The following is a 23,343-nucleotide window of genomic DNA, read 5'->3' on the forward strand; positions in this document are numbered from 1 at the left end:
TATTTTGCAGTGTGGAAAGTTTTGCTATCAAATCTATTCTGTTTGATTGCAATAATAATAAAGAAACAAAAGTAACTCCATAATGTAGATGCTCAGTCCTTCCCCCTTTACATGTTAGCTTCTGTTCCTTTTGCCTCACCCAACGCATTTTCTCCTTCAACCTCCTTTCTAAAAAATCTGAAACATGATACTGGGGTTGTCCAGATTCTGGTGGGCATCTACGACTACTCAAATTTGAGAACCTTATATCTATTTATAAATCATTGTCTGGCTGAGACTTCAAAATGTTTTTTGAGTCTGGCAGACGGAGGCTAAAAGCCAAAGAGTTCAAAGAACAATTTGGAGACTTGCTTTGGGTTAGGAGTCACAGTTCAAGGGTTGTCAACGTGCTAGTGGCTCCGCGGGCCACAACACATCAAAGGCAAGGTTGGGAGACTGGACAGACGCCACACCAAGACACTGCCATGCCTTTCCCAGCATGCCCGGTGTTTGACACCTCTGCCTCAGCGTATCAAAGCCCGTCACCTGGGGGCATGCTGGTGAAACAGCGGGAGGCAAAACGCTCAGGAAGCCGCTTCCTTCCTGCCCGGCCCATCATCAACTAGCCCAGCTCACCTCGAACCAGCTCAGTAATATGGAGACTAACTCAGGGGAAGGAAGGATGCAAGCATGAACATTAAGTTTCTACTACAGCAGAGCGCTCTAGAGATGCTTGAATTAAGAAGTAAACCAGACAGAAAAAGTGACTCAACCTCACAGCAACAAACTACATGAACATAAAATATCAGAGGTTGTGGTTTCCCAGAAGTACAGAGTGGGCTTTTAATTAGTTTATTTAATTAGTACAGCCCAACTTAATTTCTGTCCACGACCCTGAGAGATCAAAGTGAGCAGCTGGAGTCATCAGTGTTGGAGCTGGATATTACAGTAACGAGGTGAAGGAAGGGAGCCACGTTGTAAAATTAGATTCAGTGTCTTGTGCAGTAAATGGCAATTCATAACTGCTCTGACACTTTGAGACAATACAGAGACAAAAATGTTTCAACGCATACCCCCTGAAATACACAAGAAAAGATACAACGGGCTCTGTGCACAGGGTCAAAACATAAGTCATTATAAACACTTTGCTATAATTCCCTGTGGTGCAACAATGTTTGGTTCTGAGCCAAAACACTTATTAAGCCCTCAGGGTGACGCCTAACATGTTCCAGATTTGACTTCAAACCTACAATAACAGATTTCTTTGCCCACATGGGAGCAGTGAAAAGACATATCATCACCTTTTAAGTTGATATGATGAACATGTTAGCAAACAGCTGCTTATTTACACATCGTTCATTTGACAGTTGTGTTTGTGTCCATCTGATAAATGTAAGTCCAATTTTCACTCTAATGTTAGCTCCGTTTTTGGTCACTACCAACTCCTGAGGGAAATATCTGGAAATATCTTTCGGTGCTAAATGCGCACTAATAAGTACTTCTTCCACCAATAAGGCCCAAAGACTGAAGTTAGCATTAGCCTGCTGCTCTGAATTGTCACAGACTACATTTACGTACCGTTCCCACCAATGGGTAGATGAAACCAGCCCCGATGCTAGCACGAACATCTCTGATTGGCAGAACGAACCCAGTGGGAACACCCTTCTTGTCAGGCATATGGGACAGGGACAGGTGAGTCTTGGCCATGCAGATGGGCAATGAACCATAGTCCTGGTTATAGGAAAAACAAAACAAGTGGTAATATGAGTGTGCGTGTGTTTGTGTAAGTTAAAGAGAGACAGAGAAAGGAGATGAGCTGTGAGTCAGCTGTTATTGCAGCAGCAGTGATCTCACCTGTTGATTGTAGTAATCTATCTTGGCCGTGGCCTCTGGAGACAGCTCAATGTCATCAGCTCCATACACTTTTTGGGCGATTGTTCTGATCTTCTCCACTATCGGCATCTAATATGGGAAAAACAGTGGGCAAAACAGAGACGGGTGGAAAAACATGAGCACTCCGGTCAAAGGGAATAATCAAGGAAATTAGATTTAGTGAACACATCCCGTGTGACGTCAGAGTTAATAAGAGCTACACAGTAAGAATTAAATCATTTAACGTCTTTGACTTTTACCGTTAGACTCATACTAGACACTGCATTCCTTTATTCTCTCGCAAGCTGTTCTAACATTTATTAGCTGAACTGGATATTCATCACTGATATCTGCAACGTCATTTTGCCTAGTAAAAACTCTAATTGTAGATATCTGTAATTACATTTCGCCTAGTAAAACTATGGCTAATGGCTAAACTAATATCCAACAGGAAGCCTTGCAGCAAGGTCATGCACATCAATTCGGCCTAGTCGTAATGACGTTTGAGATATCTGTAACTGTTATTTGTTACTTTATATCTTGAATAAATATTTTGACTAGTCACAGTGCCATTGTTGATATCTCTAATGCCTCTCTCTTGCCATAGAAACACATAAGATGCAGGTTTTCCATCGAGAGTATCTGCTGCTCTCACCTCCGTGTCGTACAGGAACTGGAAGTCGCTGGGTCTGCTGGCAGCCTCATTCACAGCTTGGGCCATCTCTACGGAGCCTCGGCCGCCCTGTGCCCAGTGGTGACACGGCACAGCGTCAGATGCTCCGCACTCTTTTGCTATCTGACACACAAGGTCAATCTCTGCCTGGGTGTCTGTTCTAAAGGATCACCAAGGGAAACATTGTTAGCACTGCTTGTTGACCTTGGTGACAAATTACGTATTTAGACAAAATTGTGCTTTTGTGGGCCAAAGGAATGTGTTGATTATCCCATTACTAGTCTAGTGCTGTGTTCACACTATGAGCGACACAGCAACAAGCTATAAGTCATTTTCAATGGAAGCCGGTGACATGAAGCTTCAACCTCACGCTGCGTGACGGGCATGACACGCTACAGATAAAGTTGAGCTGATCTCAACTTTTTTCAGCTCTCCAATGACGCGGTGAAGTGTCAACCAATCATATGTTTTTGTTTCACCCTGTTCCGTTTCGTTAGCCAGGTCCCAGTGCTTTTTAACAACATTACATTAATGAGCACTTAAGCAACACCTCAACGGCGACTCTGCGACAATGTAACTGGACATGCCTGGCAGTGTCTTCTGTCGCTCGTAGGGTGAACGTAGCACACAGAAAAGTTGGTGATTCAAGTTTTGTGGATATGTGTGTCTGCATGCTTCTTACTTGAAGACATTGAGCGCCACCACGACTGGTACCCCAAACAGGTGTGCTATCTGGATCTGCTTCCTGAGATTGCTATGGCAACCACCTGCAACTAGACTCAGATTCTGGAGGAGAAAGAGACAGAAGAAACAAAGAAAAAAGGTCAGGAATGTATTTAGAGCTGCAAAGATTAATCAATTAGTTGTTAACCATTAAATTAATGGCCAACTATTTTGATAATTGATTAATCGGCTTCAGTCTCCGATTCAAGCTTCTTAAATGTGAATATTTTTTCTGGTTTCTTTACTCCTCTTTGGCAGTAAACTGAATATCTTTGAGTTGTGGACAAAACAAGACATTTGAGGACGTCATCTTGGGCTTTGGGAAACGCTGATCGACATTTTACACCATTATTCTGACAATTTATAGACCAAACAGCTAATCAATAATCCCAAAAAATGATCAAGAGATTAATTGACAATGAAAACAATCATTATTTGCAGCCCTAAAATGTATTACTGTAATTCAACTGAAACGGCTTGACCGCTCGCCGGCTGCTCACGGCATGGCTCGGAGCGACTACCTCTCCTACTATGGAAAAGCCCTGATAGAATATAAGACTGGTAGCATCCCACTGTGCAGTTATTCAGTTATTACTCAGACATTGAATACTACTATATGCAGAAGTCCAGTTACTCTAGAGCACATTAGTAGCATAATGTGCAGCTACTCCAAGTTTGACCGCAGTAATCCAATCTTACTCTCTGTGTGTGTGTGTGTGTGTGTGTGTGTGTGTGTGTGTGTGTGTGTGTGTGTGCAGCCCCGGGCTAAAAGGAGTGAGGCCATACAGGTCCCATAAATTCATTTCCATGGCTCTGTTTTCTCCAGTACTTCTGGTTCTCGTTACAGGCTTCACAATTAACTTATACTGCTTCATTATTTACTCAGCTGAACCTGCCCGAAAGACCAGTGATTTTAGCCAGATATGAACACACACACCCCAAAAGAATCCCACCTCAACATTATCAGGACCCACAAACCCGGAAACCACATGCAAAGGCTGTATTTGTGCTGTTAATCAAATAAGTGCTCTGAACTATGTTAGTGGGCGAAGTATTTATGTATATAGGCGGGGAATTAAATGTCTGGGAGAATACAGCTGAGGCAGATAGGCTGATCTGAAACTTCATTTATTGCATTTATCTCTATAAATGTGTCACACGATGGCTCATTTCCCAGAGCTTTTCCTGGCTTATGCCACACATGCTAAAGGACAAAACCAGCATAAAGGATTTGATAATAGTGTGCAGTAAGTTATCTCCATGCAACTCAGAGGTCTGCTGATCTTTCCCATCTTTACAGAAGGTCAGGGCTGTAAGGGTCCCTGAAGACATGTTGGGAATGTTCACTCAAAAACACAACACATAACCAAACAGCATTATGTTAATGAGCACATGATTGTTGTATAATTGGAGTCTTGCATTCGCCAGTGAGTTGCAAACATCCTGACCTTTATGACTAAATGTAATAAAGCAGGCTTAGTTAATTATTTTAACTTGATTGGAAGTCATGGAAAAAAAAATCAAACTCCTCAGCTCAAACATGTTCGTCCCGTCTCCCACATCTTTATCTTTTTGTCTCAGTGGCTATGCTTGTCATTTTTGTGTATATTTGTGTGCATTCATGCATATCTACATGGCTCATACCTCATCAATGTACTCTCTGGGAAGAGGTGCGCCTGCCGACACCTGAAAACGCACAAAGACAACAGTTAATCACACACACTTCAGTATTATGTCACATTTAGCAATAGATTGTTTTATTTTCCATCTAGTTTTGCTTTTTTGGACATTTATTTGACTACACAGAGGAGAATTTAGTCCATAAAAAGGGCACTGAGAGCCTCACGAGACCTTGTGATGTTTCTTAGTAAGGTCAATCTGTATATATCTGCTCTTTCAACTGCAGATGGATATGCACAAAAATAACTTTCAGCGATTGTTTTAACTGGTTAACTAATCAAATTTCTACTGAGTTAAAGATCTTACAGATCTGAGTTACAGATCTACGGACAGCACAGCGGCTGATTATGTGGACAGAATACCTTCGTTTGTTAACAAATTCTGAAATATTTGCTTGATGTAGAAAATGCAGTGACTTGCATGGCTCCAAAAAATGTGGATTCTTCTTATTTAGAAATGAGCAAACACTTCTTTACCCGTTTCCGTCTAAAATGAATATAAATGACTTTTATGAAATGAAATGGCCATTATGAAAGAAAGTGTTGTCTGTGTTGTTTTGTTAACTTTGTTATGTCAACTTACATTTGGGCCACCGCCGTGCATCTTTAACGCTCGGACAGTTGCAACCAGCACCACCACATCTGGCCTCAGCCCTGAAGCCCGACATTTGATGTTGAAGAACTTCTCCATCCCGATGTCCGCTCCAAAACCAGCTTCCGTCACTGTGAGGAAACAGATTTCCATCTTTTAAAAAAAATCATATTTCTAAATAATCTATGTGAGTGTAAACCATGTTAAGAGTCTCTTTTGTTTGTACTCTTTAAGTAGAGAAAGAAAGAAGTAAATCTTGAGCCAGTGGTACATATATATACTGTATAACTTTATATTCCGAGTTCAGTCAGACATCTTTAAAGAATCATGGGGATAAGAGATGAGTCTGACTGTATTTCTGTCTAAACAGTAACACTGTACTGAGTAATGGGTTCACTGTAAGGGCTCTCAAAGAGACAGAGCGCCTCTGATATAGACAGCCCTCCACACAGGCCTCTTGAACCGGCTCCAAACAAAGCAAATAGTCCACCTGGAATGACGGCCTTGTTAAGATAAGGTTTCCTGTTACTTTTTGTGTGTGGCACCATTGTATTAAAACACTAGCTGGTGGGGCTAAGCTAGAATTTTAGAGGAAGATTTCACGCCCAACTTGTTTAGTGAGGTTTTAACAACTTCTGGTGTATATCACATTTAGTGCAGCCTGGTGGGAACACGGTCATTTGAACCCCGGATATGAAAAAAATAACTGCACGTACACCGCCAAAAAGATAGACCTTCAGATCTGCTTCTTAGTGTACTGTGGTGGGGGTTGTTCGTAGTGAAGATGCAACATGACGGCACCATGTGATGTCTAGATGTCTGTCCATGTAACCATATGTTGACAACTCATAGTACATTAGTAACAGCTGAACTCTAAATAGCCTAGAACTTAAACATTATTCTCGCAATACTATTTAAAGCGGTGTTTCCAAACCTTTTTTTCTAGGATCTTTTTAAAAATGACAAACCATCGCAATGAAATTCACAATACCCTATAAACCAAATTTGTGCGTAAATGAACACTACTGACCATTTTTACCGCCGTTTCCTCGTCACCTTATATTATCTTTAACAGGTAAACCAGCCATGTCAAAGAGATATACATTTGATAAATCAAATAAATGCATTTAGGCAGAGTAGATAGGTGCTCTATCAGATCAATGTGAACATTCAGGCTCTCTCATGTGGCTCAAAGTTGTACTGCAGATATACATCTAATATAAAAGACTACAGAAGAAATTCAGAAAATGTATTTGACAACCCTAATAAAATCTACTGCGACCCAGTCATAACCAGTAATGACTGGTTTAAATGATGATAAACTAATGAAAGCCATGACTGAAGTGTTAGTTTTAGTCATTGTGTACTCAAACTATAAAACACAAGTGAAGCCTAAAAAGTTAATTTCATAACCTAAGACCAATTAAACATGTCCAAAATGAACTGTGTAAACACAAAAATGCAAGGCCCATTTTAGAAGAAAACAAAGTCATTAAATTACACTGAAATCAACAAGTAAATCCACAGAGAGAGAAGGAGAATCAGAGTGCAGTTACACAAGAACTAAGCTATGTTAAGGGAGAAAAGCTGGTTTGGTTTAACAGCCAGGGTTTAGTGAAGATATGATCATTTCATTACTGTAATAAAGATCTATTCGTTTTTAAGTTATGTCCCACTAGAGCATCACTGCCAGACTCGCTGCAACTGGGGAGCTGGCCAAAACTTTATAAACTCTTTTCCCTGAATTCACTGGGCGGTCCAGCACAACGGTTTCCAGTCCAAACCAGTTGCATTCACCCTTCAGTCTCTATAATCTTTGTGTGGGCAGCCTAAATATAGCACACAATGAACATCAGCTAACCCTCTTAACATTTAATTCAATTAAAAGGTTAATAATGAAATGTGACTAGAAAGCAGGTCAGAAAAAGAAATTCAATTAATGTGATAAATTATGTCTTTTACGTGCTTGTGTGTGTGCAAAGATTTTATTTATACAGTACATGCTGCTTTATAGAGTGCAGTTAAGCTGTCATAAGGGAATGATTTGCATACATCAATTCCCTTAGGCTGGAAAATATATTATGTCATTGATTTTAGACGAAAAAAAGATTAAAAACATTCATTTATTGGTTAGAAATTGATTATTTTATATATGAGGTTTTTAGTAAGAAAATTAGTAATTCGCTGAAGTTTACAGTGCTTGTGGCGGACACTCGATAAAACTCTCTGAGGCTTTAGCGAGAAAACAAGTGGTTTCCATGAAGAAATGCATCACTCTGTTCTGTGTGGTTCTCTGCATTGCTAGGGTGAAAGTACGATTTATTTCACCAGAGATGCAAGAGTAAAAAGACTGCAAGGAAGTGAGAAGAGAAGAGAGGCAGGAAGAGAGAAAGGAGCAGAAGGAAATTGGAGAGACGAGAAATTCTTCTGGGGAAAAGAACAAGAGGAAGAAAAGAATAATTTTATTGCTAGTTTCTGGGAATATAAATGACAATGTTGACGTTAAGCAGAAATTGTGGTTCGGAGGGGCCTTGGCTGCATCATCTCCATGTTAAAAAGTCTGAGTAAAGAGAAACACATAAAGCCTGAGGGATGAGCACAAGAATGTAACTGGACTTTGTTTGGCCACAGACCGCTGACGGAGAGTTAGTGTTTCTCGTTAGCGCCACACTAGAGCTTTGGCTCTGAATACTGAACCGGCCTGCCAATGAAATCACATTCAGGATTTGTGAATATTTCCATAAATTGTGTGACCTCCCACGAACTGACTCGTACCACACAGGCACAACAAGGCAGAGTTAAAGGGATAGGTCGGGTATTAGGGTTGTATGAGGTGCTTATCCATAGTCAGAGTATTACCTACAGTAGATGACAGTCTGCACACCCCAGTTTGGAGAAGCAGACAGGAGTTACCACATGGAACCAAAGCAACGTACTGCTGTGGATGGGGCCGGCAGCAAAACATATTTTAGCCACCTAAAAGAAAGGCTCACCTAAAATAATCAGTATCAGTTTAAGTGTACGCTATATTTAGAATATTTTTGACAGTTTACCTTGCCATGAGACAGATATACAGTCTATGTTTCTGACGTAAACTGATATAGATTTTTTTTTTTAGATGGGCCTTTCTTTTAGGTGTCTCAAATAAGTTTTACTGCCAGCCCCGTACACAGCAGTACATTGCTTTGCTCCCATGTCGGTGCTCCTGTCTGTTTCTCCAAACTGGGGGCGTGCTGACCGTCATCTACTGTACGTAATACACTGACTATGGATAAGTACCTCATACAACCCCAGTTCAAAACACCCAAACTATCCCTTTAAGAATAATCGGAGGGAAAAGAATGGAAACAAGTATATGTGACAGCAAGTACAACACACCTTCCACTACGACATTACACCAAGCAGGAGGTTGACCCCAAAGGATGTCATGAGGAAACACTTGCAAGCTTCCTGCTCTGTGTGACGACCTTGAACTGACCAGAGAGCGAGAGGGGAAGAAGAGGTCGACGTTGTTGTGAGTGAAAAGAGAGCTGGATGGTGTTACTACCAGTCAAAGCACTGGTATGAGCACCCATGCCAACAAAAACACTAACAGAAAAGGCTGGGAAGTAGGTTAGATCATCACGACCGTCTATTTTCCAGTTAGAGTTGTTGCTCTTAGTTGGGCTGCAACGAATGATTCTTTTCATTATTGATTAATCTGTTGATTAAAATGTCATAAAACCAAAGATATTCAATCCACAACGATATCAAACTAAGTCAAGCAGCAAATCTCTATATTTGAAAAGGCCCATTTTCTGTACGTTTTACCTGGGCCTTTACCTTAAACGAATAATTGATCTTAAAAATTAGTGTTAATTAATCATCTGTCGACCAACTAATTGATTAATCTACAAACAATTTCAGTACTACTTCTAAATTCTTACTATCATACTATATGAGGACTGTATTTACCATAACTTTGCAGCTACATTAATGCATTTGTTTGCATATTAAGTATTGATTCTGATTTACTAACCAGTGCATAAATACAGTATGCACATTGTACACAGAAATCTAGGATGGAGAATTTAAAGGGAATTTGACTAAATTATATAAAATTACCAAATTAATCAGAATAAATCTCTTGTATGTTTAAGACAAGTTAAAGCAGGAACTATAAGCCTTGAAATGTTTTTTTTTTTTGTTTTTTTAAAGTGGTGTCGAAAAGGGTGTATATCTTAAAATGTTTTACATGCTGAATATATCACCATCATTTCTCAGTGGCCACTTCTCTAAAAGCCCAAATGATTTGTTGATTTAGTTTAGGGAGGCTCTGCTGCGGTGTGGGAAATCTTTATGGTAAGTCGGTGTCAGGGGGTTATCTGCGTTCAATACCCCAGACTGTTAATGATACAGGAATCCCTCACATCTGGCATGAGGAATTCATCCCCCAAGAGCCCCCTCTTATAGCAGCATTTCTACATTTTTAAGTCCAGATTCCAAAGTGACTTGAAAAACCCACAATATTACAGAGCGTGATGAAGCGAGGCCAAGAGTATGTTCATACACTGAGTTCACACACAGTTCATGCACTTCCTTTGCCACATGAGAGCTAATCAGAGATGATTAAACTGAACTGTATATTACTTAAAGACACTGTGGTGTGGTTACATCAGTGTCAGTAAAATTGTCAAATCATATTTTAGTTGCTTTTTGTGAGTTGATATAAATGTAACTGTGTTAAATGAGCATATGATATTGTCTCATATCGATCGCAGGCGTCTGAATCAAATTAAATTCGTATCGTGGTAGATTTTGTGATATCAGCAAATATCGTAAAGTCATCCAAAGAATCCATATAATATCGTACCGGGATGAAACTGGTGATTTACACCCCTAGTTGTTATGATATGCGAGTTTTCCTGTGCAATGTAGGATTACTGCCGACATTTTGAGTGCACTTTCTGTTTCACCTCCAAATAAAGTGGTTTGGATAATCTAGCTAAACCAAGCCAGACTTCGTTGGGATGTCATCAAGTTTCAAGATCTTAGCACTTAGTTACTTTGGTGTGTACAATGTTTTCATAGCCAATAAAAATTATGACCAAATCTAAGAAAATAAGTTGTAATAAACCGGAAGTATCCTTTAACTTGATGATAAAACTAATTCAAACAAAGAGCTGACTTGTCGTTCCAGACTGTATTTGCAGAAATATTCATTTTTTTTAAACTTTGCTGTTGCGTTATTATTCTTTTCAGTGGTGCCAGTTAAAATAAGGCAACGTTTGTAGCATCAGAGTAAAGAGACTGAGAGGGAAGGAGTGGGAGAGAGGGGGGATACATGCATCCCAGCTGCAGAGGGAGGAAAAGGAGGGAGGTCGAGTTCCTGGCATACCTGAGAGTCAGGTAACAAACACGCAGACGGGGAAAGGAGGGAACGAGACGGACAGATGGAAAACGAGTGGGGTAGAAAACACAAACAGGCCTCCCTGCTTCTCTGCTCCAGTGTTGTGAAACCCAACTCCCTGCTCACGCTGCCTACACGTTCCCAGAGATGACAGCTTGTTGTGTAAATGTTGTGCATGCCCAAAGAGTCACCCATCTCCTTATTGCTCCCATACAGAAAACTCTCTCACATACACAAAAATATATAACTTGACGACACAAAAATATATAACTTGACGAGATTTGCATGTACATCAAATTCACCTGACAACAACACACAAACACACACACGTGTACATTCCAGACATATTTCTGCAGCCAAAGTAAATGAGGACGGAAAGCAAGCGGCGGGAAAGATAGACAGATAAAAATGGAAATATTCAAGTATGCTTTGACGTTGAAGGGATTAGTGTGGTTTACTCTGAAGCATTCCAGGGGCTCTTAAGATTATCAATCAGCTTCCTTCCTCTCTCCTGCGTGTGTGTTTTTTTTACGCAATCTCTCCGCCCGTTTCCTAGAAAGTTACGCAGTAGCAAGACCCCAGAACAGCACACTCGTCAACAGAGCCAGAACCAGAACTAAGATCAATGTAGGCCAAAGGTTGCAACAGCGGGGGAGCACGCTGAAGTTCACAACTGGAGTAAAAAAGTTATAGTTTAATCTGCCCTGCTAAGGAAGCTTAAATTCCTCCACATCTGGGGCTCCTAGACGCTACAGTTGTTGTCTGTCATCCCAAGAGGTTTTGTGGTTGTGCATCTGCTTTAGCTTGTGCGTATGTGTGATCTGTATGCGTGAACTGTGTGTTCTTCTTACCCACAAAGCCGTCCCGTCCAACCAACTTCAAAGCCAGCTTGTCTGCCAGCACCGAGGAGTTGCCATGGGCGATGTTGGCGAAGGGCCCGGCGTGGACAAACACTGGCGTACCCTGCAACAATTAGAGGGGCACACAAACAAGCAGGAGGAGTTGAGAAAACAGTGTCACTCACAGCAACTCGCCCGACCAAGTTTAAATAAGGACCAACTCCTTCTTTCACACTAAATTCAACATCCTTCAGAAACATAAATAAATATTGAAGTGGGGATGCACTTTGGCTGGCACTGTGGTTGTCTAAACAGCAGGCACTAGTTAAGAAGTGCTAAACTGGCATGGCAGCCTGACTGTGGGCCAGGCTTCCTTCCCCTGTTGATTTGGATTACTCCCTATACACTGGACACACACAGATGTCCGTAAAAGAACCGGAGAGACTTCACAGAAATGTTCTCAAAATGGATGGATGGATGGATATTCATGCTAGGATATTTTCACAACATAGTTATGAGAGTGTGCAGGTATCTCTTCGGGTATGTTTTATGTAGTATGCACACTACACTAACGTTGTACCTTGGATTTAAGTCAGTGTTAAGTTCTTTTGGCCACTGTGTGCTGCTAATCGTATTGTTGGAGTTGTTTGCATTCAAGTGTTAAAAAGCATAATAAAAATACTGTCCAAAGATAGTAGAACTATGGGAGAGTGTGTATCACAAATAGTATAAATCACATTGAATTTCTACAATTGCAACTGGTGGCATTTCCTTCTCAACTGGGGTGAAACTGTGCAACTACTGGCTAGAACTCACAGCTGCTGTTAGCTTACAAGCAGCAGACCTATTCTGAAAGGTTTGCTGGCAACAGCTTTGCAACTTTCATTCAAACATATTATGCTGTGTTCATCCAGCTTAGATGAGGAAAGGCATCAAAGAATACGACCGCAGAGGAAAAGGTCTACTGCTCAAGATCACAACCCTTCCGTTGCACTCATGACAGACTTTAAAAAGGGAAATTACTAAGAAAACTGGCCAAGAAGAAAACTGGGGGAAGCCGACTGACCCATTGTTAAACTGCATGTGAATTCCTTGAGAGGGAGGAAAGAGGAAGGATGGGAAGGACTTGCATGGTTTTCTAAGCTTTTGTTTGCATACCTCTCCCTCCGCCTGCATAAACAGCCTCCCCTTGGAGGAGTAAATCAGCCATTCAACAAGGTTCTGACAAACGCTGTCTATTTGTCTATGAAATCTAGTGGAAACAGATTACAGCAGCATCTAACTGCGTGAAGAGAAAGACGGTTATACACGGAAAAGAGAGGCGAAAAGAGGGAACAATATAAAGACAAAAACATCCTTTTAGTATCTTTATCCATTCAATAACATGTTTCTTTCTTTAATCCGATGGAAAGTCAACACACGTCATACATTACGTGGATTTCCGTGAACTTTAACTTGACCCAGTTCACACTTTCCACGTCCGTACACGAGGGAAAGAGATTCATTCAACAAATAAGCCACGACAGGGTGATGAAAGAGGAAATAAATGAAAAGTTGTGTGTCACCTCTTCAACTGGTGGTCAAGAGGATTATGAAGACTAAGGAAATGCACTAGAAGAGGATACGGTGACATGATCTCCATCTTCCTGTTTTCATTCATCTCTTGTACCGTCCACTACACCAGCTGCAGACCAGTGCTACACTAATGAAATGTTCCCAGTCTTCAAAGCTGACAGGCTGTAGTCACAGGTCTGATTGTACGTGGTCTACTGCCTCCCATCAGGAACGATGCACGCAGTCGGTTGGGTGAAACGCCACGTAGACAGGATGTTTGAAAAACATAGAGAATGACTGAGGTCTGCTTAATAGACACGTACAGTACACAGGGAGTTGGTTAGAAAACTATTCCCTCTTGCACTACGTGTCCTCCAAACCCCATCTGAAACAACACAGAAACGTACGCTCTAACACACACACACACACACAGCCTACATATGCCAACTCTATTCTCATGTGTGCGTCTGTATTCAACACAAACAATCACAAGCGAAGAGGGCATGAAAGGGCACAGGCGGTCAAGCTGGATGGAAAATTCTCATGGAGCTCCGAGGTTCCCGATACCAGAATCACAGGAAACCCACACAGGAAACGCTTTCACACAACAGGACCGCAATGCTTCCTCCGAAAAAGCAGAAAGTAACCAAATCTCTGCTGCATGTAACACTCCACCCCCTCTACACCCTTGAAAACAACCAGTCTGTGTTTATTTTCCCCACCCAATTGCCATGTGTAGCAAGCTTTCCGGTCAAAAACAAACTAACGAAAAATACCCCTACGAGAAAAACCTGTTAGCAGAAGCATGACTGCTAACTCTGTTAACTTTAATGACTTAAATTAATCCGTCAGAATAATACACTTAGCTTGTGCAGAAAACATTTGGCCCACAGCCCAGTGTCTCCAAGTTAGAAGAGCATAAGCGGAGAGCATCAACATCAAAGATAAACCAGACGCCTTCGCCTGAATGTTCAGACTCCAACATGCTGCCCAGACACCAGAATGACCAGATAGAGGGGTCATTTCAAGGATAAAGAGGGAGGAAGAATGTTTTTTAGTTTTACGACAGTCCCCCTTTGACTGTCTTTCCCATTAGGTGATGAGAATTTAAAATGTCCTCTTTACGCCTGAAAATGAAGCACTGCATACATGTGATCTCATATCACAGAGGAGTGAACATCAGTAGTTAAAATAAATATTTACAGGATATTAGGAGGCCTGAAAAGGTGTATGTTTTATAAGAAAACAAGCAAAAATAAGGGAAAAGCACAATTTTGTATAATGGGTTGAGAACCACTGCCGTACACTATGCTGAGTGAACAGGGTAACTAGCAGTATCTCAAAAGTAAAAAGAACATTTCTACAATTTACACTACATCAACATATAAATAATGATAAATAAAATATAAACATTTTGAATACACTAATATAGGGATGTAAATTAATTTGTATCCTGATAATTTCAGTTTCAAATATCTTTTTTTAAGATGGAGAGAAAATGATCCAAGTCCAGTATTACAGATAAATGCTGATGATTTGTGGTAAGTATTGACAAATACAAAATTTGATCACAAAATGCAAATGTCTTGCCTAACCAACAGTCTAAAACCCAAATATGTTCATTTTAATAACATAGAAAGTTTAAAATGATTGCAAACGTTAATATTCACATTTGAGAAGTGACTTTTTGCTTGAAAATGATTTGAATGATTAGTCAATTAACAAAATAGTGGCTTATTCAGCTCATCATAAAAAACAATGTGTCATATGAACTACCATGGGCTATATTCCTGTATACAGCTGGATATATGACCAGTTAATATTGTTTCATTTCAAATTAGTTGCTTAAGATGGCTATATTATAAAGACCAATAATTCATTTGAATGAATTCAAGTTTCATCTTCTAAAAATAATTAGTTTTCATCGCTGCACATTTTACGCCTACTGACACACTGAGCACAGGAAGTGAATGATACCAGTGGCCTGTTTCATCCTTTAGTGGATAAGTCGGTTAATGGGCCGCTCTTCTATAAACTTGGTGCTTCTTTCAAGTGGGCTTTTTCTGTACCAGAGGCCAAAGATCAATACTAGATGTCTGCTTTGTTATCGGTTCATTCAATCCTTTAAAACCTCCAAACTCCACTCCTCTCCATTTCTCCATCCATCACCTTGAATGTTGGGCTTTTTCCTCTAGCACAGGGACAGCTTAGGGTCACTGATGGTATATATATGTGTGTGTGTGTGTGTGTTAGTGAGTGTGATCAAATGTCATCTAACAGTAATGTCTCAAACGCTAAATGAAAGCCAGATGTGGCTGAGTGAGAGAGTTATGGTATGTGTCGTCAGAGGGACTTAGAGGCCGTCCCTTCCAGATTCATACTGTCCTGAGAGCTCCACCTGTCCTCTACACACCGCTAAACCGCTGTTAAGATAAAGAGCCATGGGAGGAAAAAGTCTATCTATCATCCTTTCTTAAAAGCTCTCAGTGGAGCTCTCTTTCTTTTCTCTGACAGCAGAGGTAGAGGCAGGTCTAGTGCTCGCTCAACAACCCTGTGGACGGACAATCTATTTATTCTACCAGATATTCACCAGAAGAGTTGAGCAGGATAATGACTATTTAAGTGAGGTTATGTGTCTCACCTCGAGGGTCTGCATCAGCGTGGGCTTGATGGCATCTTTCATTAACACCGCCAGTGCTCCACTCACACCCTGATGGGAAGGAAAAGAGAAATATGAAGGTTGGGGTTGGACAAAAGGACAAGTTATCAGGATTCAGACAAAACAATTTAACCTCACTAATACAAACAACTGATATTTATGTAAAGAATGGTTAAATGGTAGGCCTGTCAATGTTAATGCGATAAAAACGCGTTAACACAAATTCATTTTAATGCCACTAATTTCTATAACGCATTAAGACAACTTGCAATTTTTTAGATTGCAGTGGGCTCAGTTTTAAAGCTAGAGAGAAGATACTGGCATCATATGAAACTAGAAAAACCAAGGAATCCATTGGTACTAACCGTGTCTTACAAGCTTGTGAAGGAGGCTAAATAACGCTCCAAACTTGCCAAAGGAAAAACTGGCATGACCATTTTCAAAGTGCTCCCTTGACTTCAAGTAATAAATATATACATACATTTGCATAAAGCAAGCATATTTGCCCACTCCCATGTTGATAAGAGTATTAAATACTTGACAAATCTCCTTTAATGGTACTTTTTGAACAGATAAATGTGTGATTAATCATGGACATCCATGGGATTAAGCGTGATTAAATATTTTAATCGATTGACAGCCTTAATAAATGGTTGTCTACTACAGATGATAAATGGTACTACAGTCCACTTGTAGGTGCTTGCTTAACCAAAATATGCCTTGTCAGCACACTAACACACATTAGTATACACAGTCGCACACCATATTCCCACTGGGGCTGGCTCTGAGGTGTGGTGATGTTTTTGCATCGAGCCTAATCAAAAAGACTAATGTAACGTGATAGGGGATCCTCCTCTACGGCACTGAAACAACAGAGGCCGCAGTCTTCTGTGGGAAACCAGAACCAGCTGACCCCACAGATGGATCCGGGGAGAGGTGCGAAAACTCTGCTTAACATCTTAATCGCAGGTTACGTTAGACGTGTTGTTTTGAGGAGGGGAAGTGGTACATTAAGTGCGCCTGGGACGACTGGGAATTTCTAAGCTGCAAGTTTGACAGAAAATTCTGACGATGATGAATTATGTTTCACATGTTTTGCACACGTGTCTCCGAAAACACCCACAAGGGCACAAACGCCACAGGTTTCCCCACCAAAAAATGTTGGACACACCTAACCGTCACCCTTCTTTCTACTTGGCGATGACAGAGAAAGTCTTCTTATCTATGTGAACTAAGAAGAAGGAAACTGAAGCTGACTACTTTCTTTATAGAAATTGATGAAACACCAACTTTGAGATGTCAGCTTTAAAATTCCCACACTCTCTGAATGAAAAGACCACACAGTAACACACACCAGGTCCTCTGCGGTGACGGGCTGTCCGGTGCGGCTGGTCCCCACCACCATGCGGGCCAGTCTGTTTTTCATGTCCTCCAGGCTGTCGGCCAGAGCCAGGATGGCCATGATCTCGCTGGCCACTGCAATGTCGAACCCAGTCTGGAGAGAGAAAGAAGGAAAATCATACACAATGTAAACCACAAGGGCAACAAGTATTTGAAGTATTTGTTCACCGGCCTGCAGAAAATTCCGATGCATTTACCAACCATGAAGAAGAAATTCATATTTCATGGTTGTTATTGGGTGAAATCATGTGGAGGTTTTCAGCTACGATGCAAAGCAATATGCTTACACTTTCACACCAAAATAATGACTATCTTAATAGGTTAACATGGACAACAGAATACCAGTCACATAATCATGACCTATTTTTGGAGTGAGCATCATTTTTTGATTTAACTTTTTTGTATTGATTTATGTCAAACTAAAAGAAAGAAACAGAGAAAATAAGGAAACAATTAGTGATTGAGTGAATTTCCACAGGGAAGAGTTTAGAAAACCAAAGCAGTGTCCATTCAACATCGCAAGAAAAAAAGAAACTTAAACCACATCAATCCACCAAGGAACACAACATTTCTCCTCCCACTCCCAGTGATAATACCCTGAGGGGCTATAGTGTATCCAGCACTGGAGGAAGGTGGAGGACAGAGGAATGAAAAGGGAAACAGAATGGATGACCTGATGGCGGTAAATGTAAACATATGCTCAGAGGCTGTCCCAGGTGTGTGTGTGTGTGTGTGTGTGTGTGTGTGTGTGTGTGTGTGTGTGTGGATGGGTGGGTCACTTTTCTCCTTCTTTAAACATTTGCTTTCACTTAGGCCGGCTTGCTTCCCATTGAGGTGAAGTGTTTATTTACAGGATTTCATTTAGCTGTCATTACTACAGACATATGGGTGAATACATCTGGGCTTTATCATAGACATGGGAGAGGGAACTGGAGGGGGAGTGGGTCTGTCGGCGCATGGGAAAGTTTTATACGCATAGTTTTACTGTACAAGTACTTAAAAACATAGCGTAATAATAATAATATTAGACCCATGCAATGTGTGATTAATCACAATTAAGTGTGGAAAATCATGCAATTAATCGTGATTAAATATTCTAATCGATTGACAGCCCTAGTTTTCTTATTTTGCCAATGTGAATGTGTACATCTTGAAAAGCATTGCATTTTATGTCTGCATCTGCCAGTGGGCCATCTTGATAACAGAAGGCATCATAATATGTTGATTTCACTGCAGGAGAGACTCGATGTTCTCTGCAATTAGGTTGAAAAAATCTTTGCGTATATTGATATTGGCAATCGGACAAAATGAGTTGGAAAATATCGGCATATCGGACATCGGCAAAAATCCACTATCGTGCATCCCTAAAAAGGTCATAAATTCAGAGGAATGAAGATTGCGAAGGCATGAATGCTGCATACTTCTCTGCTCTGTCCTTTTTCGGTGCTCGCCTGTCCCACTGTGATCTTCCTCAAGAAACGATCATTTGTGTCAAGAACTGGAGAACACAGACAAAAAGAAAAAGTTCAATTTCCTGCAAAATTTCTAATAAAATCCACTATTCTGAGCAGGAAAACTGGCACAACATCAATGACAGACAAGACACTCGAACTTGATTTAAAGTAGTAAATACTGACAGACTGTAAAAATCCATTTCCACACATGTTGTTAAATAGACACAAAAGCACATCCACAGGCTTGCACACACAGACACACACCAATAACTGACAAGAAGAGAGATTCTTGTCTGTTATTGTGAGGAGGTGATGACAGCCTGAAAGTGCTTATGCTACAAAAGGATTTGCTACTTAAAGTTTCTTCGCTTGGCCCATTCTCCGATAATGTGGCTAGAAATCTGTGGCTCTACTGTTGTTGCAATGAGCCGGGAAACCACATTAGTCAAACATGATCCTCATGTTAGTTTGATGTCATGAAAGGGAAAAAAAAACATGGTTTGTTTCATGAACACATAGACACACAGCCACACCCGCATAGCATTAGGTTGTAAATCTGTTTTTAATCTCCAGGGTTCGTCTTTTAAGGGTGCCCTCTGGAGCCACTGGAGTAAATACCACATCAGTCATAGCAGCACCCGGCTGGCTGTTTGCACTGACAACTTTAAACCAAATACGGCTACCACTGAGGTAGCTATTCCCACACCGCCCATACCCGCGTTTATTACTCTGTGAATGATGACTGTGACGCTTTAACATTAGATGTGTTAAATCCATGTGAACACAAGGGCCATAGAGAGTGGTCATAGCCGATTTTCATTGATGAGAGCAAACCAACATACTGCAGTGAATAGTAATATCAGACTTTGCTAAATCTGCTCTAATGCAAGATGTGACATTCTTTAGAGTTTATGAATCATGGGAAATTAAATTTGCATGATTCATACTGGGTGCTGAGTAGCAAGCATGAGCATTTCATTCTCAAAGGAAATTAAATAATACATCAAACATAAAATATAATCTTTCACATCATTGTCCCAATCAAAACATCTACGCTATTGAGAAATGTTGGTGCCTGCCTGTGTTGCACGGTTATTATAGCAAACTTAAAACAAAAATAAGCAGTGAAAAAATGTTTTAGTAAACTGAAACTACATAAAAAAAAAAACATATTGCCTGGTTAAGAAAATAATAAAAAATAAAATAAAAATGAACGTAAATTAATTTGAGTTTTTTTTAATATATCACTACTGAAAAAAAGGAGACAGCATGAATTTTCGTCAACTCTCGTGACATTGAACCACAGAAATCTGAATGGACTTGACATTCCAGCAGATGGCGTTTTGCCGCGATTTCTCCACATTGGACACTAAAGTAGCGCAAATATTAAACATTATGGCCATTCCTACACAGTTCTCTACCATGGATTTTGTTGTATATTTAGCTACATATTTCTGAGACGTTATAGCTGGCCCTAACAAAAACAAACTACTGTAAAAACTAAATATACAAAAATGTTTCCGACACACTGAGCAGTAATTTGCGCCGTCACTTCCTGAAAGCCTCCTTGACAATTGGAGACACGTAACCATGGTAACCCAACCTCATGTGACTAAACAATGCTTGCACTTAAACTGAAGCGTTATTGATGTTACAGACCTGTCTGTCAACATCTGTTATGAACGTTGTCCTTACTACCGCATTGCATTGTGGGATATTTATACCGCCATAGTGTCCAGTTTTGCATACTGTAATATTTAAACAGAAATAGTAGAAACAATTCTCCTACTATTGGTTTCATACTAAAGTTTCAGACATACTAAAAAAATCTCACATGCCGTTTTAGCGTACTAAATAGCGTGTTAGTATGGAATTTCGGAGGCAACCTAGACCTTTCTGAAAAACTGAAACTAAAACTAGCAAACACTCTGAAAACTAACTAAAACTAAAATGAAATTGAAAAGTCAAAACTAAAATAAAAACAAATTGAAAATTCAAAACTATTATAACCTTGCTGTGTAGTTGGCATGGCCAATGCCATACAACATCACCATTTTATTTTAGTAAATAATACGTCACGTTTCTTGGTATGTTGATAATATTCTCAGAAAAAAAGAATGACAACCCACTGCATCAAGAAGCAAACACAAATCCTGCTGAATAGTTCACAGATTTGTCCATCTTTAGTTTGGGCAATGAGAAAAAAAAAAAAAAGAGTGCCGTTCAGTATTAGAAGGTTGCAACCAGAAATAATGTACAGAGTGAATTCCTATACTTGTATAGATACCTCTCTGCCAGGTGATCTTGGACGGGTCAAGGTCAAGACGAACAAAGGTGCTGACTTCCTGGGCTGTGAGAGATGCAGGATCTATTTTATTGATCCCTAGACGCTGGAATCGAAGAGAGAAAGAAGATTAGAGGATCATCTGTGGGTGTTTTTGGAGATAGGTTACACACATGCACACATTTTAGTCCCAGCTGTGGTGCTACTATAGACACAGCAATGTATTTGATATTTCAGGATAATCTGACCAGTTCTTGCTATGCTCCACACCAGCAAGACACAGTATCATCCCAGCAACATGTAAAAACAAATCCAGACTAAATGACAAGGAAGCGATTGACTCACTGTCACTGTGCTCTGTTTAGAAACACACGTGACTCTTTATCTCTCATTCTGTCCATTAAGACCAATGAATATTTTACAGTCCTTTTAACTTCTCATCCCAGAGACTTTCACACAACAGGACACACAAACATTCAGTTGGCTTATGTTAAAAACGTCACCATTCATTACATTTGCCATATGCATTTTATCTACTAAGATATGATATGATATTCGGTCGTGTCTAGACGGTAACCCCCAAGTTGCGAAAACGTGTGAAAACTCTTGCAAGATTCGCTGCCCGACGTCCTATCCTAACCCTAACCATTCAAGGTCAATGCCTAACTTCAACCATCTTGTGAGAGTTTCGCGGGTTACCTTCTAGACACGACCTTGATTTAAAAGATTCTTCAACACCACAACAAAAACAGCATTACTTGTAGACATATCAACAGACAGGAACTTCATGAGACATAAACAAATATTTGGAGATGAAGACATGGTGGAGGGAAAGAGGGGAATTTTTTAAGACAGGCTCACTGAGGTCCCCTAGTGGACAAAAACATCTTGTCAAAACGATGCTTGTTGACACCAGACACCAGATTCTGGCACTGCAGTGTTTAGACTTACACGCAGCCTGGAGATTTGGATGGGTGAAAATCTTCTGACTCCATTCACTGAAGGAACCAGTCTATTGAACAGGGCCTTGAAGGTGTAAGAAAAGAACAATTGAATTACATTATGTGCTGAGTATACTCATATAAAGTACATTCAGTTGCACCTTGGAGGATAATAATGTTTCTTGAATAGTGATCAGTAATCAGTGCTTCCCAAAGCCCAAGATGATGTCCTCAAATGTTTTGTTTTGTCCACAACTCAAAGATATTCAGTTTATGATTTCTTTAAATTAAATGATTATCAAAATAGTTGGTGATTAACTTAATAATTGACAGCTAATCGATTGTTGCAGCTGTAAGTGACATCACAAGATAACATTGCAGTATGTACACATAATATATTACCATAATGCATATTTAAATCACAGAGCATAACACATCTAAATAGCAAATCAGTGACATTTGGAAATTTGTGCAAAATCAGGAAAATTGGTATTGTCATAATATTAGCATCCAGTTCAAAACAACAGTTTCAGATTATTTGCTGGTGTAAGAATAAGTTATTAGAGACATCATCACACGGTCACCTTGTCTGATTGCGTCGCCTCGTGGAGCATCCTGGCATCGATGGCTGCTGCCACCAGGTTGTTGGCTGCTGTGATGGCGTGAATGTCACCAGTCAGATGGAGGTTGAACTGAAGGGTAAGAGGAAGAACAAACAGAAAATGTGAAAGAGAGGTGAAATCAAAGTACTATTCCTGTAATGTAGCGGTAGACATTGTGGGTTTGGATGGTCCCAGTGGAAATAAAACATCTAACAATGGGGGTTAAAAAGTAATCACAAAATTTGGTATCACATGTGGCTTCAAACAAAGTAGTCTTCTCATGGTTTTGACTTTGCCCCCTAGGTCTTTAAAAAATATTATGACAAATATTCTCTGTTTGGCATGAGCCCTTCTATTTAAAGGAAGCCAAACATTTTGAAGAAGTGAGAAGAAGGAGTGGTAGAAGGAAAGAGACTGTTTTGGGCTTTGTGTCTGCAGCTTAAAAATCACTCTCCTTCCCTCTCACCCCTTCCTTCCTCTACAGACAGTGATTTAGTCACAGGCAATATTATGCCACAGCTCCAGGGGTTGTGTGTGTGTGTGAGTCCCTGCATGTCTGAGGTCTTTGAAGCCTGCGTTAATCCTGCTAGGGAGCAATGAGAGTGTCTGTGTGTCTTACCTCCTCCATAGGAATGACCTGGGCATATCCCCCTCCTGCAGCTCCCCCTAGGCACAAAGAAGAGGTAGCACAGTCAGAGGCAG

The 23,343-nt window shown here is 40.3% G+C and overlaps 1 protein-coding gene across 1 annotated transcript in view; it reads right to left on the reverse strand.

Moving 5' to 3' along the window:
- mthfd1l (methylenetetrahydrofolate dehydrogenase (NADP+ dependent) 1 like) overlaps positions 1-23,343 on the reverse strand; it is a 36,925-nt gene that overhangs the window by 6,375 nt on the left and 7,207 nt on the right. The window contains exons 13-26 of the mRNA XM_037750153.1: positions 23,261-23,307; positions 22,624-22,731; positions 22,050-22,124; positions 21,102-21,204; positions 18,782-18,858; positions 17,314-17,454; positions 15,942-16,010; positions 11,759-11,870; positions 5,510-5,649; positions 4,892-4,933; positions 3,207-3,310; positions 2,507-2,684; positions 1,834-1,941; positions 1,558-1,710 (exon numbers count right to left, since the gene is read on the reverse strand). Coding sequence (XP_037606081.1) covers positions 1,558-1,710; positions 1,834-1,941; positions 2,507-2,684; positions 3,207-3,310; positions 4,892-4,933; positions 5,510-5,649; positions 11,759-11,870; positions 15,942-16,010; positions 17,314-17,454; positions 18,782-18,858; positions 21,102-21,204; positions 22,050-22,124; positions 22,624-22,731; positions 23,261-23,307 — 1,457 coding nt within the window. The remainder of the gene's footprint in view (positions 1-1,557; positions 1,711-1,833; positions 1,942-2,506; positions 2,685-3,206; positions 3,311-4,891; positions 4,934-5,509; positions 5,650-11,758; positions 11,871-15,941; positions 16,011-17,313; positions 17,455-18,781; positions 18,859-21,101; positions 21,205-22,049; positions 22,125-22,623; positions 22,732-23,260; positions 23,308-23,343) is intronic.

This window comes from Sebastes umbrosus, chromosome 18 (genome assembly GCF_015220745.1).
Source record: "Sebastes umbrosus isolate fSebUmb1 chromosome 18, fSebUmb1.pri, whole genome shotgun sequence".
Classification (NCBI taxonomy): domain Eukaryota; kingdom Metazoa; phylum Chordata; class Actinopteri; order Perciformes; family Sebastidae; genus Sebastes; species Sebastes umbrosus.